General features: G+C 39.8%; 1 protein-coding gene across 1 annotated transcript; it reads right to left on the reverse strand.

The window, feature by feature from the left end:
- Positions 1 to 12,748: 12,748 nt before the first annotated feature.
- On the reverse strand, positions 12,749 to 15,536 carry cbln2b (cerebellin 2b precursor). Its single transcript, XM_083936506.1, has 4 exons — positions 15,501 to 15,536; positions 14,550 to 15,116; positions 13,790 to 13,909; positions 12,749 to 13,686 (listed from the first exon to the last, which is right to left on the reverse strand). The coding sequence occupies exons 2-4, from the start codon at positions 14,835 to 14,837 to the stop codon at positions 13,489 to 13,491; spliced, it is 606 nt and encodes a 201-aa protein (XP_083792632.1). The 5' UTR covers positions 14,838 to 15,116; positions 15,501 to 15,536; the 3' UTR covers positions 12,749 to 13,488.
- Between the last annotated feature and the right edge of the window lie 286 nt (positions 15,537 to 15,822).

Genomic DNA, 15,822 nt, shown 5'->3' on the forward strand with positions numbered 1-15,822 from the left:
TTGAACTTGATACAGCCACAAATTACTGTATCTCTCCTGGATGCCGCCCTTGGCTTTCCTCCCCGCGAAATAGTCTTGCTCCCTTGCTAGTGTAGCCGAGCGTTAGGGGTTCACCTATACTGAAAAACAATAAATGGAACAGGAGACAGGATAGCGTGTCCAGCGATGCAACTCTGCTCCACTTAATTTTTCAGACCGAGAGACACACAACACCAGCGGTAAAACCCTGCAAAGCCTCCGCCGTACGGCGACTCAGAGGGACACACCTCCTTTCCACACATAAACACAGAACAGTCTGTAACATTAGTATAGCTTGTTAGCCTAGTTTTATAGCCTAGCTTGTAACTTTGAACCAGAGTTCATTCAGCCCACCTCAGCTCCACCTCTTTGCCCTTTTTTGGATTAGCCAGGAGCTGGTGAAGTCATGACACTGCCAAGATGACAATGGCCTGAGCCACCGAGGCCATTATTTTTACAGCCTATGCGTTAACCGCGTAATTAAAATACAACATACGCGTGCACCTGCTGATATGAGCATGTGTAATCTAGGAGAATGCTGGAGTATTTTTTTTCAGAAAACAGAGTTGAAAACATACAATATGATCATTTAATTTAAATTCCATCCTGTTTTCAATTGTGCTCTTTTTCAGGAGTTAACTTGTCAGTCACTTATCTATTCAATTGAATGAAGTCCATCTGTATTTCAGAGAAAAATAGATAAAAGGAAATAAAACGACACATCAACCAGCTATAAAGAGCTACAAGACCATTAGCCTGACTAATGGTCTTGTAGATGAATAGATGAAACAGCTTGTGAAAAAAAATCCAGATTTTAAAGATTAACAGATGGTGAAAAAGACTCTTTTTACAGTGTCCCAACGTTAAAATTGCCATCCCAATAATCTCAGAGTCCTATTTTAGGTGAAATCCAAGGGATGCTATTGTACAAGGCCCTATTCCTCTGGGGTAGGCGAGCACTGTGAGGAACTGGTGGCAAAGCAGGAGAGGCTGTGATCATGCCCAAGTTTCATGTGAAGCGTCTGTGCCGTGATCGCAGGGAGACTTCAAGTAAAAACCGCAATAGCAGAGAGTGGAGATGAGAGGAGGAAAAAAAAACAACTGATTTCCATCAAAACAGATTGTCAAACCAGATGGGGACTGTTAGAGAACTGGGGCAGAGTGGATGGGAAGGGACTCTGATTGGGCAAATCTCAATACAAGCCAGACACTAGCATCAGAACAAAATGAATCTCCTAAGCACTGCTGTCATGTCGTTCTAAACGGTTTTAAATAATTCTGAACTAAGTTTTTTATTCAATACACTAAATATTAAAGTATTCAAAATGATGAAAGTCAACACAGAATTGTACACTTTGCAGAGAGCAGCTTTGTGTGAAGTACTCAGCTCTGGAGTTGCAATCTCAGGGTCAGTCGTGATGGCTATGTTTCATTTCCTGGACAGAGACAGGCTCTGACCTCTCACCTCTGAGTGTGATGTGATACGCATTACCAATGGTGAGCCTTTGTACTGTGAGCGTGTGTGGTTTGGTGTGTATTGTTATTAATTATGCATCCTCCTGAGTATCACTGCTCCTTAAATGATTCTGTATGCTCTCACCATTATCATGGTGCCTCTGGCAACACCTGAGCAAAGCTCATCAGCATGCCAGCATTGATCCCGCACAAGGTTCTCCCCAAAGTGGATTGGCTCTAACGCATCCTTTGAAACATGTCATCTGAGAGCCAACACATGCTCGAGCCTCCGACAAGACACTATTTCTGTCAGTCATAGAGCATACAGAGTACACACAAGCCCATTCACAGGCCAAAGGAGGAATGTATTTTATGTTGTGGGGTAACAGTGTTCAAACAACAAAAAAAATTAGATTTCTCGATGGGTTGTGTTATAAACTGAGACGAAGAAAACACATCGAGAATGTGCATATTCTACAGAGAAAGTCACCACACAGGTTTAGGGAAAAGTTTGACATTTCACTTTCTTGCAGAGAGAGTTAAATGTGAAGATCGATACCAATTTAATGTCATAAGCACAAACATATGCAGCTAGAGCCATTAGCCAGTTAGCTAAGCATAAAAAGTAGGAAAAGGGGTTAAAATTGTTAGCCTGACTCTGTCCAAGGGTAAAAAAAAAATCCACCATCTAGAACCTCTAAGGCTCATACATTAAAACTGTGGTAGCATCTGAAAGTCCATACTAATGTGCTATTTAGTAAGCTTAAAAAGTATGTGAGATTGCATTTTAGTATGTCCAAACCCCTTAGTATGAAACCAATATTACTTGAATTGCATTTTTATTTCTGGTGAAATATTACAGTATGCAAACCATGTGGTAGTAATGACAATGTTCATACCAGACAAACAGACAGCAATCAAGGCAGTTCAATAACGCTTGAATTATTATTCTACATATTAAGCATCTGGGATTTGTTACATGTGACTGTTGAACTATAGTTGCTTTCATTTTCCAGTCATTTAAGCGTTATCTAGCAAAGCAGATCAATCTGAGGTTGGCGCGGGTTACCATGGTGTTGCATCCCCGACCAGCAATCAGACTCTCAGGATGTGATGTGGTAATTACAGCTTAGAGCGTCTGGAAAGTTACATGCTAGCTACTGTTTATTCACACAAAGGTATGCTGAACGATTGTATATACATATTGAATTTCAGATGCCGTCTTAATATCTACCTGTATTTACACTTTCTAAAGAGCCTTCTGGTTGCCTGGCAACTGCTCCCAGTTTTACAGTGGTCATATGACCCCCTGTAAGAACTGACTAATTAAACAAGACATAATGTGTTAATTAGGTTACTTTAGAGGTGCTGCTAGGCAGACTGTTAACTTTGGACAGTCAGTAGCCATTTCTCCCCTGTTTCTAGTCTTTAAACTAAGCTAAGCTAATCTGCTGCTGGCTGCAGTTTCATATTAAGCGTGCAGACATGAAGGAGGTAGCCTTGTGTTTCTGTATTCGGTTGCATTTTCAGAATTTGCTGTGCTTTTCTGTATTTGCAACACGTTACGTTATGCTGCATAGGTGTTACCAAACTAGTGAAGGTTTTTTTCTTTATTTGCCTCTGTTTCATCTCGCTGCATGTGTTTCTTTAGTTGCAGCACGTTGAGTTCTCAGGGCCACTGTAAAGATGACCTTCCCTTCCCTTCATATTCCCTCCTTGAGCTTCACGTGTCAGGTGGGGGAAAATGAAGGTGATTATTGACAGTGAGATGAATCTCCATCCTCGCCGCGGTAGACTTATCGTGGGCCGACCTCAACTCTCCAGCCTATCCAAAGTATCTCTCTTTCTCTGCCCTTAAACACGCCTGTAGCATTCCTCAAGGTCCCCCGCGATGCCCGAGGCTGTGGAGAAACCCAGATGAACACAAGCTCAATTCAATCCCTCCAACAAGCCTTTCCACCCGTATGTTTATGATAAGATGAGCTTGACATACGCAGGCTTTTATTTTCTTCCCCACAGAGACATTGATCTGACCGGCAGCAACATGCAGTTTGTCAATATTAGAAATTCTTAAAAGGTGTATAGGCAAAGAAAAATGAATTGAATTTCAGGTCCCATGAGAAGATATGACACCCTTTAGAAATGCATATTTTCCCTGTAAAGTTTTATTGAGAAATGCAGGGGCTCCTTAAATCCTCCCTATTTCTCCTGCCTCTTACAACACCTCTGAGTATAGTGTACTGTACTATGAAACTGATGTGATGTGTAGGAATCTACAATCGATTTAGGAATCTAAAATGGGCCAATAAATGAGTCTCTATCTGACAAAAGCACTTGTATATAAAATAATATTTATATATAATTATAGGTTTGGTTGCCACATCTGTAAAGTCCCTTATGTTTCATAACTTGTTTCATTGTCTAAAATACCACAGGTAGTCGCAATTGTGTGTCCAAATACAATTTTCCAGCAGCAGTTAGAGGTCATGTATGTATCATTAAAAGTCAGCATCATCCAGGAGTCCAGTATAGCAGCTTATTAAAGAGAGAAATAATGATGCCAGAGGTTGTCCACATGCTAAGAAGCTCTATATATGAGGGTTCAGCACCACTCCTGCTCACAGTATACTAAATGTTCAGCACAGGTGTGTCACAGTGAATGATCATAGAAAGTGTGAGCTTGTGGAAGGACTTTAAGCAGTGCCAGTAATTCATTGCTAGCTGTTGCTGACCAGTCATTCTGTAAGATTCAGCACAAAAACATAGTTTAAACTTTTTTTTTGTCAGTGCTGACCTAACTGGACAATCTAAACCAATCGGCCGTCATCTTTCCACGTGAGATGTGTATTTTAGACTCTGTTTCATTTACTGCACATGCTGTATATTTGCTTTGTGGGTTATTGTTTTCATTCAAATGATGATAATGTAATATTTATTCCTACCTCCTTCTCCCAGCATTCTCTAATGTATTATCAGATCTTCATGCAGGAATTGGGTTATTTTAAATGATCATAAAAATGTTTTAGTTTATGGAAAGAAATACAACTGCACTGCTTCCTTTTCGTCCTTAAATAAACAATAATGAAAAACTTTTTGTTTTTTCAAATTTTCAAGTATTTGTTTAAAATATTTACCTTGGTTACAAAGCCAAATCATAACAAAAGTTATCTCACAATACTTTACAGCGTGGGTATAGACCACACTCTATGACCTATTTGTGATTTACATAGGCCCAACAGTTCCCATATTGAGTACGCTTTTAGTTCATTTTGATAACATAATATACTGAGTTTAATGTGTAAAGCACAGAGATAGTTACCAAAACAAAGCTATACAGTAGCTAGGTGTTGTAGCACCAGCTGCAGCTGAAGTTAAACTATGGCCCTGAAAGGAAGAAGATAACAACATCATCCATGTGTTATGTTTTATGCTCCAGTAGGTTAGCTGAAGATGTCTCATGTAAAAGTACAGCCCACTATTGAAAAAGTTCCATATCTTCTACACTAGCTTAATTTAGCTTTATGTATCTATCAGTTTATGGACATAAACTCAAATATATATTACTCATATATACACTAATATATATATATATATATATATATATATATATCATATATATATATATATATATATATATATATATATATATATATATATATATATATATAATGCATATTCAATAAACTCAATACTATATTTTTGGTGTTATTAATGTTATTTTTTTATGCTCTTATTAATGCACATTATTCCCCCACGATGGAAAAGAACAAAGGAAACGGAGGACAGCCTCACAGCTGGAAAAAAAATGAATAAAGTGAAATGAAAATAAATGAAATGGCTTTAAAAATATCTTGAAAAATCAAAACATGTTTTCCATTTGTGAATTTGTGAAGTGTAATTGGCAGTGACACATCGTCAATTATTGTCTCACATGAGTTCCTGTTAGTATAAAATAAAAGTATGTTGATATTTGGGTAAATTAACGGCTAAGACCGTATTCTATGACAATTAGTATGTAGTATGGATATGAGATGCAGCTTAAGGGTTTTGTTTGTGTTGGGGAAACTTTCAATATATGGTATCTGGTGTGCCAAATATTCACAGGGAATAAAGATATATTTAACAGCCATATGTTACACCTATGCTACACTGGGTACATTGAGTACTGAGCATCACTCACTATAAGGTGAAGAAGCTCCTTTTGATAGACTGATCTAAATTTAACACCTCCAGAGTCATGGGAATAATGACTTTCCCTTGCATAAATCCAGGGCATTTCCATTGTTCAGCTATGGTGTTAAAAGTTTCAGTTCAGCTCTTTCTCATGTAGGAGTTTGACATCAAACATGAAGAAAAACAGCCAACTATTCAAAGGGATACAATCAATATTGACCTGTTTATACTTGTAACTCTTATTCTCTGGATACGTATCATCACTGCGCATTGTGTTATGTTTAAAGGGCTAACTTGCATGCAAATATGGAGAGCTGGTAACTGTCTGGTCTATCTATAAAGATAAGTAAACAGCTCACGTCTCTGTAAGAGTAGCACAACAGTGCACAATATCTCACATGGCCGTCGGTAGCTTTGGTAAATGCAATAATCTAACATTTGTAGGGTGACAGGAAATGTGTGAGAGGTGTGTCAGTCAGTTGATGAGTATCTTTTTTCCTTCTTGTTTTATTGCATCTTTTGTGAAATGTATTTGTAAAAAGCACACTCTTACTATTGATATGAAGATCCATGCACTTAAGGAAGGGGGAAAAAAACATTTAAAAGTGACACCTGATTTGTGGTCCCTCTGGGCCTATCTGCTCAGAAAACAAACTGTGGATGAAATGCCTCAAATATTGACTTATGTGTGGGTTTCCATTAGCAATAAAACATATACTGGTTTCTTGGCTGTGGTTGGTGATAGTCTATTTCCAGTTACTGTGGCAAGAGATGTAACCTTATTAAACCCAATGTTGTATCCCTTCCAAATGATCTATAAAATTACCATACCTAGAATCTACATCTACACCTTTAAAAACGATAGTCTTATTGCTATTGCATGCTGCTGTGGTGTATGTGTGCATGTTTTTTTACTTTCTTTCACAAGTGTGCATATTTCCTTTTGTGTGTGTCCCTAATCCAAAGGATCAACAGCTTGCAGTGTGTGTTTTGCCATCTTCCCCAGCTCGTTGTGCTGAGGCACAGTTTTTCCCATTCTAATGAATGTAGTTAAACTGGTTATAGATGCTGGATCCGGGATGCTTTCTCTCAGGCTTGCTGTGCCTGAATCTAATGTGTAGACGGATGATGTATTGGAACCATCACATCAAGGAGTTGTTCATATGAGCCTGGGTTTGCCTGCTCGTGTTGCTTGCTGTCTGTGTGTGGCAGGGGGGTGCTGAGGGGTGGGCTTGGACGAGGTTGTATTTTCTTTGGGGAATTGCGTGTTTCAGCAGTATGGATATTGCACGCTGTGGCAGAAGGAATAAACAGACTTTCTCTGTCTTTTTCCCCTACCCCCCTTTTCTTCAGGGATGGGCCTGTTCACAGAGGCGGTTCGGTGACTGATGTTTGTCTGTGTTATGCGTCTATTTATTTGTTTGGCAAACAAATGCATTATTAACAAGCTACTGCCACATGTTATCCTCTCAGTGAATTCTCCATTTGCATCAGTGTCTTTCTATTCAAGTGCAAATTAGCTAGGTCACTGCACTACCTCAACAGTAATACCAAAGTCTAAGGTGAAACTTCTCTAAAAGGATAAATTATGACCTACGTTTGCCATCTGATACCTGGCAATTAAGAATACAAATATTGCAATGTGCTTAAGTGCTTGATATTGTAAAAAGTGAGATTTCCGTGTATTTTTTGATTTATAAAGCAGGTCGAGGTGTAAATGCTGTGAAAGTATCAAAACTCTCAATCTACCGAGAAATGCACACAGCCTGTATTCAGGAACTGTTTATTTTAAACAGGCCGTCAGAATTTCTGTATGGCTGTGATGTCACAACTACATCTTTAGGAAGAAAGTGCCGCTACAGTGCTTTTACAGTCATTTCCCGACTGCAATGACGAGAGAAAGATGCAGAGAGCGCAGATGCGGAAGACCCAGAAACACTGACCAATCAGAGCAGACTGGGCTTTTTCGTGAGGAGCGCTTAAAGAGCAAAATGGGATATTAAGACCGTAGGAGAAGACTAATGAGTTGTTTGGACATTAAAGCATGTAAACATGTAAGAACGTCATGCAAGTATGAACCTGAAGATGAGCATTATATGGGACCTTTAAATCTGTGTTACAGCCCAGTAGAAGAGGGCACAAGTGTTTTTTCTGTCTTATACAGGTTATGTCTCCATGATTCGCTGACAAAATGCCGCCATTACCATGGCCCGTGAAATTAGCAGGCTCATTTGGAATGAACCCTATGGAAGAAGGATTTAAAGATGATATAAAGAGGACTGGACCATTAAAAGTGGCGATAAATCTTGACATTCAGTATGCATTTCCTTTTAACTCGCAGTCACATTGGATTTTAGATTGAGCGGGCCCTAAGCGTCATTTCAGAACCAAACGGAACTGCCTGTAGGTTCGCCTGGGAACAGCTTGAATAAAAATAATGCTGTGAAAGGCTTATTCACACACACAATCACACTTAAGGCAATTTCAGCCATAACAAGGGCAAGAACTGGGGGAAAATGAGTCTATGGCAAAAGACATCTTTTCTGAGGACTTCTTCCCCCTCATGCATACCAATGCATTTAGCATATCTGCAATCAAAAGGAAAGGTTGAAAATCTTGTTAGGGTCTCTCTTCTTTGACAGTGTGTGTCCTGAGAAAGATACAATGCACGTCCACACACTGAAAAGAAGAAAGAGGTATAGAAATTGAGGGAGCAAACACAAATATCCTATCAAACTTGGCTAAATTAGTTGAGCTGACCAGCCAGTGAAATGCACCTTTCAGGATAATGACTTGATAATTGTTGGTTCTCGTTATATTGCATTCTGGGGCTCTGAGAGGAAGCAAGTAAAGCAAATGTGCTCAACTCCTTTCCTCGTAAAATGCCGTTTGGGATTCAAGATGGATGAGGAAATTTTATTATTTCTTAGTGGTCTCACAGTGTGCCAGCAGTATCAACATGTTTTCTTGACCTTGGGACTCTGAATGGAAAAGTAAAGGTTTGGTCTGAAGAAAAAAGCTTCTAACCGCTGAAGAAAAAAAAATCTATAGTTGAGGTTGAGTTTACCCTCAGTGTGTGCCTCACTAGAATCTGTGAAGACTGAACACTTCACACAAGTGAGGAGATGTTTCAAGGTGAAAGTGGCAATTTATTTCTCCTACCTACATAATGAAATCATATCACATAACAAATAGATTGAAAAGAAAAAGATTTAGAGGTATTTACTGTAACACTGAATTTGAGATAAGGTATTTTGCAAAAGTTGTTTGACGTGGGGAAAATGTATTAACGCTGCAAAGCTAAATTAACAATGTGCATAGCAACTGGGTTGTGACACAAATGGAGCATTATGTGTTAGGAAAGATTTTCACACATAAAATGGTTTGTGTCATGAAAAACAAGATTATGATTAACTATTGTAAAAATAAACGATACAAATGTAACCTTGCTCTTGCTTGACGCTGAAATAAATAACACCACGAATAAATAAATTGTAGTGATGTTTTGATGTGAGGAAGCAGAGGAGGGTGGCATTTATCTTCTTTGCACAAATGATGAATTCATTTTTCTTAACGTGTTAAAAAAACAGAAATATGACACTTTACCTGCCAACTACCATCCTTGTTAAAACTGAACAAATCTCCCACTGAAGATATGCAAAGGCAATGTAATTAAATGTTTAGGGAACACAAGAGGAGCTGAAATGAATGTCAAAGCTGTCTTGATCTTCAAAAGGCCAGCTTTCAAATCAACACCAACCTTAAATTTGTATTGCTAAAATGTTTTTGTCTTTTTTCTGCGGTGGATTAAAGATATGTTAAGATGTTTCCAAAATATGAGCCACTTTGTTCGAGGCTCAATGAACCAGAATTACGCTTACTGTAATGTGCGTGCATGTATATAATAGTTATAAGTGTAAATGCGTGGAGCCTGCGTGGGTGTTTACGCACTAAAAAACAACCTCATTAATGTGGAACTGACATATGAGAGTCTGGAACCGTAGATGACAGCCGTCTGATAAGTCTATTACATAATTTAGATTCCGATGCATAGAGAACGGCCGTACCTTCCTGCTGTGAGGCACACTGTGCAGCCGGCCTGTGATCTTACTGCATGTGCTGTGTCGCAGTTATACAAATTAAAGGAGCAATCCTTGGTGTATCATGAGGACACAGTCTTAAGAGACCAAGGAAGAACAAATAATCCTCTACAAAAGCAACAGAAAAAGGCTGTATGAGTTCAGAGTTTTTAATGGCGTCTTTATCTGTGTGTGGCCTACAAAGCACAGTAAAATGCCATCTGTGCCTCCATAAAAATGAAGCCCATATTGGAAGACTGATTGTTCTTTGGGGTGGGACAAATTTTATGCTCCAACATAGCTGAAAACATGTGCGACTATATTTACAGCTACAAACACAAAATGCCATTGGGCTGAGTAAACTAGAAGAATTATGGGTATCTTTTCTACAACACTTTGGAAACAATGTGCCTATTGTGGTGCAAAAACCATCTTTCTGGATCAAACATTAAGATCTCAACAAATATGTCTCATCTTGCACTTTAATAATCCCGCTGATGTCTTATGATAGTCTCAGTTGATAGTAAGCAATAACCAAAGTGTTTTTGTTTCCATTTCTCATTACTGCGTGCACCGAGGACGTGTTTGACGGCTATCTTAATTACCTAAGGAGATCATTTTGGAAACAGACTTTTCATTCCATTATGGGCACAATTAGGACTTTATAGGCCAATTGAACACACTTTCCAAATCATTCTGTTTTACTGGCAGTTTCTGCTGTTTTGTGCAGCACTATTGCTGGCATCAGCAGGTCTCTCTCTTTGTTCTCAGCTGTTCTGTTACACACAAGATGAAGGTGTATATAAAAAAGCAACTAGCCCACGTAGAAGAAGCAAACATACAAACTCAAGTTTCCAGATGCTCACATGTATGATCTCATCAATTATAAATGCAAATGTTTTCTGGGCGCAGCAGCTGTGGGATTTCATTCTTAACCCACACAAACAAACAATCACTTCTATGTTTTTTGCGTTTGACACAGTGAAATGGTTGAATTGGTTTCAACAAACTGAGGATTATCATAAAGTGTTGCAATACAGCTCTTAACTCCTCTGGCAGATTTTCTCCTTTACTCATAAACTAAGTATTTTCTGCCAATGTCATGCTGGCTTTGTTTTCAACAGACATTGTATATCCAGAATGACTTCCTGTTGGGATTTCCTGATGTTCAACCAGTCAGCTAGTTTAGTCACTCAAGAACCTTGTTGATTAAAATAAATATAATTTTTTAAGCTTTCAAGCACATCGTTTTCCGACCAATCTTAACAATTGCAGTGTATCCTCCTTTGTCTGGATTCAAAGTAATTAGTCCAAGAAGCTATGTTTTGTTTTCACCAGTGATCTTTAGTCTTTTTCATTGCAAATCTTCTCCTACAATATGTATCTGTTTCAGTAAAGGACCTGTTTGCAAGCACGCCAAAGCCCAGCTTCCATACAGGAAGTTTAAAGGCATGACTCTATTGTGTCCCTAGAGTTAACACAGCAGCATGTATTATACAATAGCACCCACCTCCACAGCACAACAAAGGTAAGATACTATGAATTTCCCAGACTAAACTGAGGCAACACAGTTTGCCCTTTGACCCCAATAGTTTACATCAAATCGAACAGCTACGATACCATGACCTGCAACATTAAAACACAGCTTAACTGCAACTTCCATGATTGTATAACACAGGGACATCTTTTCTGATTTTAAGTCACAGCAGTGCTTTTGCTTTTACTCATTCATACCTCCGATTGGCCCAAACTCACCCACGACTGATGGAGATTTAATAAATCAATAAAGGATAAAGGCATTCACCTGGATTCACCTCATCACCATGCATCATAAAACAAGCAAGTGTAGTTTCCTTACTTTAGTTTACATTTGGCCAGGTTTCCCTCACAATGTTTTTTTTTTTTTTTTTTACTTTTCAGACAAAAAAATGAAATAAAGTATTAAAATAAGGCAGCTGAATATATTGTTAGTGGAAAATTGGAAATGTTTCTCTTCGACTGTGAGTTATATATTTCTGATTTCAGGATAGTATTTCAAAAAAATAATGATTTAAAAAATTGCAATTAAAAGGTGTTGGCACAAGTCAATTCTTTGTTTTGACAGAGGTGGCCTTGAATCTTTTTTTAAGGGGGGGTGGTTCTGTGTGTGTGTGTGTGTGTGTGTGTGTGTGTCTGTGTGTGTTTGTGTGTGTGTGTGTGTGTGTGTGTGTGTGTGTGTGTGTGTGTGTGTGTGTGTGTGTGTGTGTGTGTGTGTGTGTGTGTGTGTGTGTGTGTGTGTGTGTGTGTGTGTGTGTGTGTAATTATCCAAAACCCCAAAACGGGATGACATCCAATTATAGGATGAAAACAAACTTCCACCAGAGAGGGGACTCTTTGAGCTTTTGAATATACAGTATGGACTATTTTTGCCTCGTCCCTTTATCACACGAGCCTTAAATACGCGAGATTCTCCATCATAATGTATGTTTGTTTAATTGTACTCTATAAGAGAAAGCGTTTCTCTGTAGTTCCTATCCACTGCGTAAAGGCGCTCCAGTGTATTGTTTTGACTTGATGCTCATAATATTTCCGCTCCAGCCATGTTATTCCTTGAAAATAAAAAATATTTGCATCTCTATTCGCTTTTCTCATGGAAAAAAAAGTCGGTAGATGTACTTCTCAGCGTGTAACAAGTGCTGCTGGGCAACTTTCTGAATGAGACCAACAGTATACTTCAGCACCTCGGACAGCGACTAAACCGAGCTGCTCTGCACTGTCTGTTTCCACCTGAGGCCTTTGGTTTGGTCCATTACAGACACTAAGGTAACGTACAAAACCCCTAACATTTCACAAACAAACACATTGTCTTCACCCTGTTCCCTTAAAGTACAAAGCCATGTGAATAAAAAGTGATAAATGCGCTTAGCCTATACAATACAATATCTTTTATTAAGCGGGACATATAGGGTTTCTTCTATTATTTCCACAATGTACATTTGGTGAGCAACGTCACTGAACATTAAATCAGTCAAAGCTACGCAGATTCCGAGATGTAGAACACACAATAATGTGAATATGTACTTTATAAATTATAGAACTATTCTTGAATAAAAGGGCTCAAAGTCGTCTCCGGTGGCTGAAATATGTCGCCTTTTTTCTCTTTTAATAAACTCGTCGGCGGCCTACATTTGGCTTATTTTCAATATGTTCAGCATCCAAACGCAACACCATTGACAGCACAAAACATAAAGTAAAAACTTCCATTCGTGCAAAAAGATGCCTTGGGCGTGAAAGCACTTTTTCTCTGGTTGTCCATAATTCCATATACTTCAGTTGGACGGAAATCATATATTCTTTAAGGCTATACAAACACAAAATAGAGCATAACACACTCGGCTTGTCCAGGACGTCAGTTCTTCCCGTCATCATCTTCTCCCTTGTCTATTTTTGCCCAGGTGGCAAAGTTTGTTTCCCAAGCAAGAGAAAAAAAAAAAATCCACATTCCCGACAAGCACACGCCACTGGCCGATCAATACGTTGAATCATCCAGGTTGCGTTAAAGTTGACTGATGGATTTGAATATATGAAACTCCAAGGAAACGTTCATATTTGACTAGATAGTTGACGAGTGTAGATATACAGATATTCGTCGGCTTCCTTGGCGGACAGTTATTTAAGTTGAAAATAAATAACATGTTTGGGTTTTTTTCGTTTTTTTTTCTTTTTTCTTTTTCTTCCTCAACCTAAGCAGAGTCCCGTGCGACGTCGATCATCGCAGATTAGATTATAGAGGAAAGACCAGAAAGCCTGAGAAGGTGGAGTATTTCCATCCGCCCATTAAGGTGCCCCGTTCCAGCTTCAGAGAGACGCGGTCCTCCCGTTCAACCATCAGCAGTACTCCGTTGCTGGCCGCCTCTCTCGTAACGTCCTGGTCACCGGCGAATGCTGATATAACCGGATAATCATTCTGCATCAGGTTCACCTGCAGGAGAGGGGAGAGTTTAGTCTCGTGCTCCCTTCATTGGTGTACTGAAATATCACTTTTTAAATGTTGAAATCAGGCCAACTGTTTCATAATTGCTCACCTGTATGGTTTGTCTGTTGTAGACCTTCACCACGTGAAAGCTGAAACTATATATCCCCCTCCTTGGAGCCTGGAAAACACTCGCTTTCAGATCGAAATGGTTGCCGATGTTCACTAAAACCTGTGACCAAGAAGAAGGCGCAAAATGAGAAAGCGTTTTATTTATGTATTTATTTATTTATTTCCATCTGCATGCTTCACTCAACACACAACAGCTGCTTTTGTCGTAATGTATTGATTGTGTCTGTCACGCACAGTGACAACAGAGAGGCGTATCAGCCAAATGTTTCGAGGCTGCACTTCAGCTGCAGTTTGGGATGGTTTCCAATTTGATGCGTATAACAGGCCGCTGCCCAAAGACATCAGCCGTGACAACTTGCAATACATTGCCCATGTCAATTCGGCCGAGGCCTAAGACGCATGTGATCAATGATCCGGCATGGATGATAACTCGTTTTGGCAGCGTATCTCCGAGTCACACCAATTACGCACAGCCTTAAATGAACCATTTTCAAAGGGAAACAGCATTGTGTTCTTTACGTTAGAGATACTCAGGGTTTGGGGTCGCACAGAGCGTGAGCAGTGACAGGAAATCGATGAAACAAGTTCTGCTCAACCACGGCAAATGCAGGGAATGTATGTTGTGGAGAGAGAGAAAAATCGGGGAAATAGTAATTGAGCTATAGGATACTGTGTCATATCTGATTCATATTCGACCTTGCAGGACTGTGTGAGTGTTTTAAATTCAGTGAACATCTGACCTGGTCAAAGTAGATGGTCATGGACGTGTTGCTCATCTCTGACGGCTCATGGTTGGTTCCACGCACGGCGGAAAAAGCCACCTTTGCCCCAGCGGAGCGGACTGATATGCCAAGTGAGGAGGTGACCGCTCCGTCCGAAGAAGGGTTCGAGTCGCACACCACAAGACACTTCCCTTCGAGTACGATGGGCTCCGTGTCGTTCTGGCCGAGGCAGGAAGCCACGCCGCATCCCAAGAGGAGGACCAGTGCCTGTATGGCAAAGGGTCCCGGGCAGCGCGCGGGCACCATGGTCGGATCGCTGATCCTGTGCACACTGATAAAAACCCAGCAGCCCCTTGGAGGTTTGTTAGTACTCGATCACCTGGTCCAGACTTAGTCCCTTCTCTTTTTCTTCTTCTTCTCCTTCTTCTTCTCTCTCTCTCTTCCTCTATCTGTGATGCTCCCTCACTCTCTCAAACACTCTCTGACACACAGATGCACTCAGACTCTCTCCGGCAGTGACTCCCCTCCCTCCTGAGCGTCTTAGTTGATTTTGGGAGAGTATTTAGAGAACCGTTGTTCTAAATCCTGATGATTTAGGAGACAATAGGAGAATGTTCATATCAGACAGCGATATGGAAACAATTTCATATACTTTAGTCATTAAACTTTGATGTATTACGTGTGCGTAAAATGGAAATCGTGCGTAAAATAAGAAGCAGTCACTGTCAGTAAAAAACCCAAATCTAAAAACTGCGTTGCATATATGAATACACATTTTTCTACTCAATCTAATCGATGAAACCAACTATTTGTGCTACTGCAGAGGGCTTTCTTTACCTGTTCACCACAATACTTTGTAATGTCCAAAGAGCATTGTGTTTTATTTTATCCCTCGTTCTAATGAACAAGTTTTAGCAAAACAGGCACATAAAGCCATTTCTGTTGAGAAAAGGGTAAATCACGACTTACCTGTGCAATCCATCCCGCTGTATGCTCTCTGTCTCTCGCAGACTGTGAACTGAGCGCTCAGATCGCTGGTACTAAAAAAGCGAGAGTCTCCGGGCTCCCTTTCGAGGGACAGCTCACGCCCATTCTTTGTGTGTATCCACTGCAACAAGACTCATCAGAAGTATCCCACAATCGAGAGCACACGCGTGGACTAATGGGTTTGTTTACATATTAATCAGTTCGATGTTTTGAGCTCATGGGGCCCCTCGGGACGGGAGAGATCACTTGCTCTCAGTGTCTGTCATTTAAATGCTGTGGGATTGTCTCCCTGATTAATCCGAAA

The sequence above is a fragment of the Echiichthys vipera genome (assembly GCF_963691815.1).
Source record: "Echiichthys vipera genome assembly, chromosome: 21".
In the NCBI taxonomy this organism is placed as follows: domain Eukaryota; kingdom Metazoa; phylum Chordata; class Actinopteri; order Perciformes; family Trachinidae; genus Echiichthys; species Echiichthys vipera.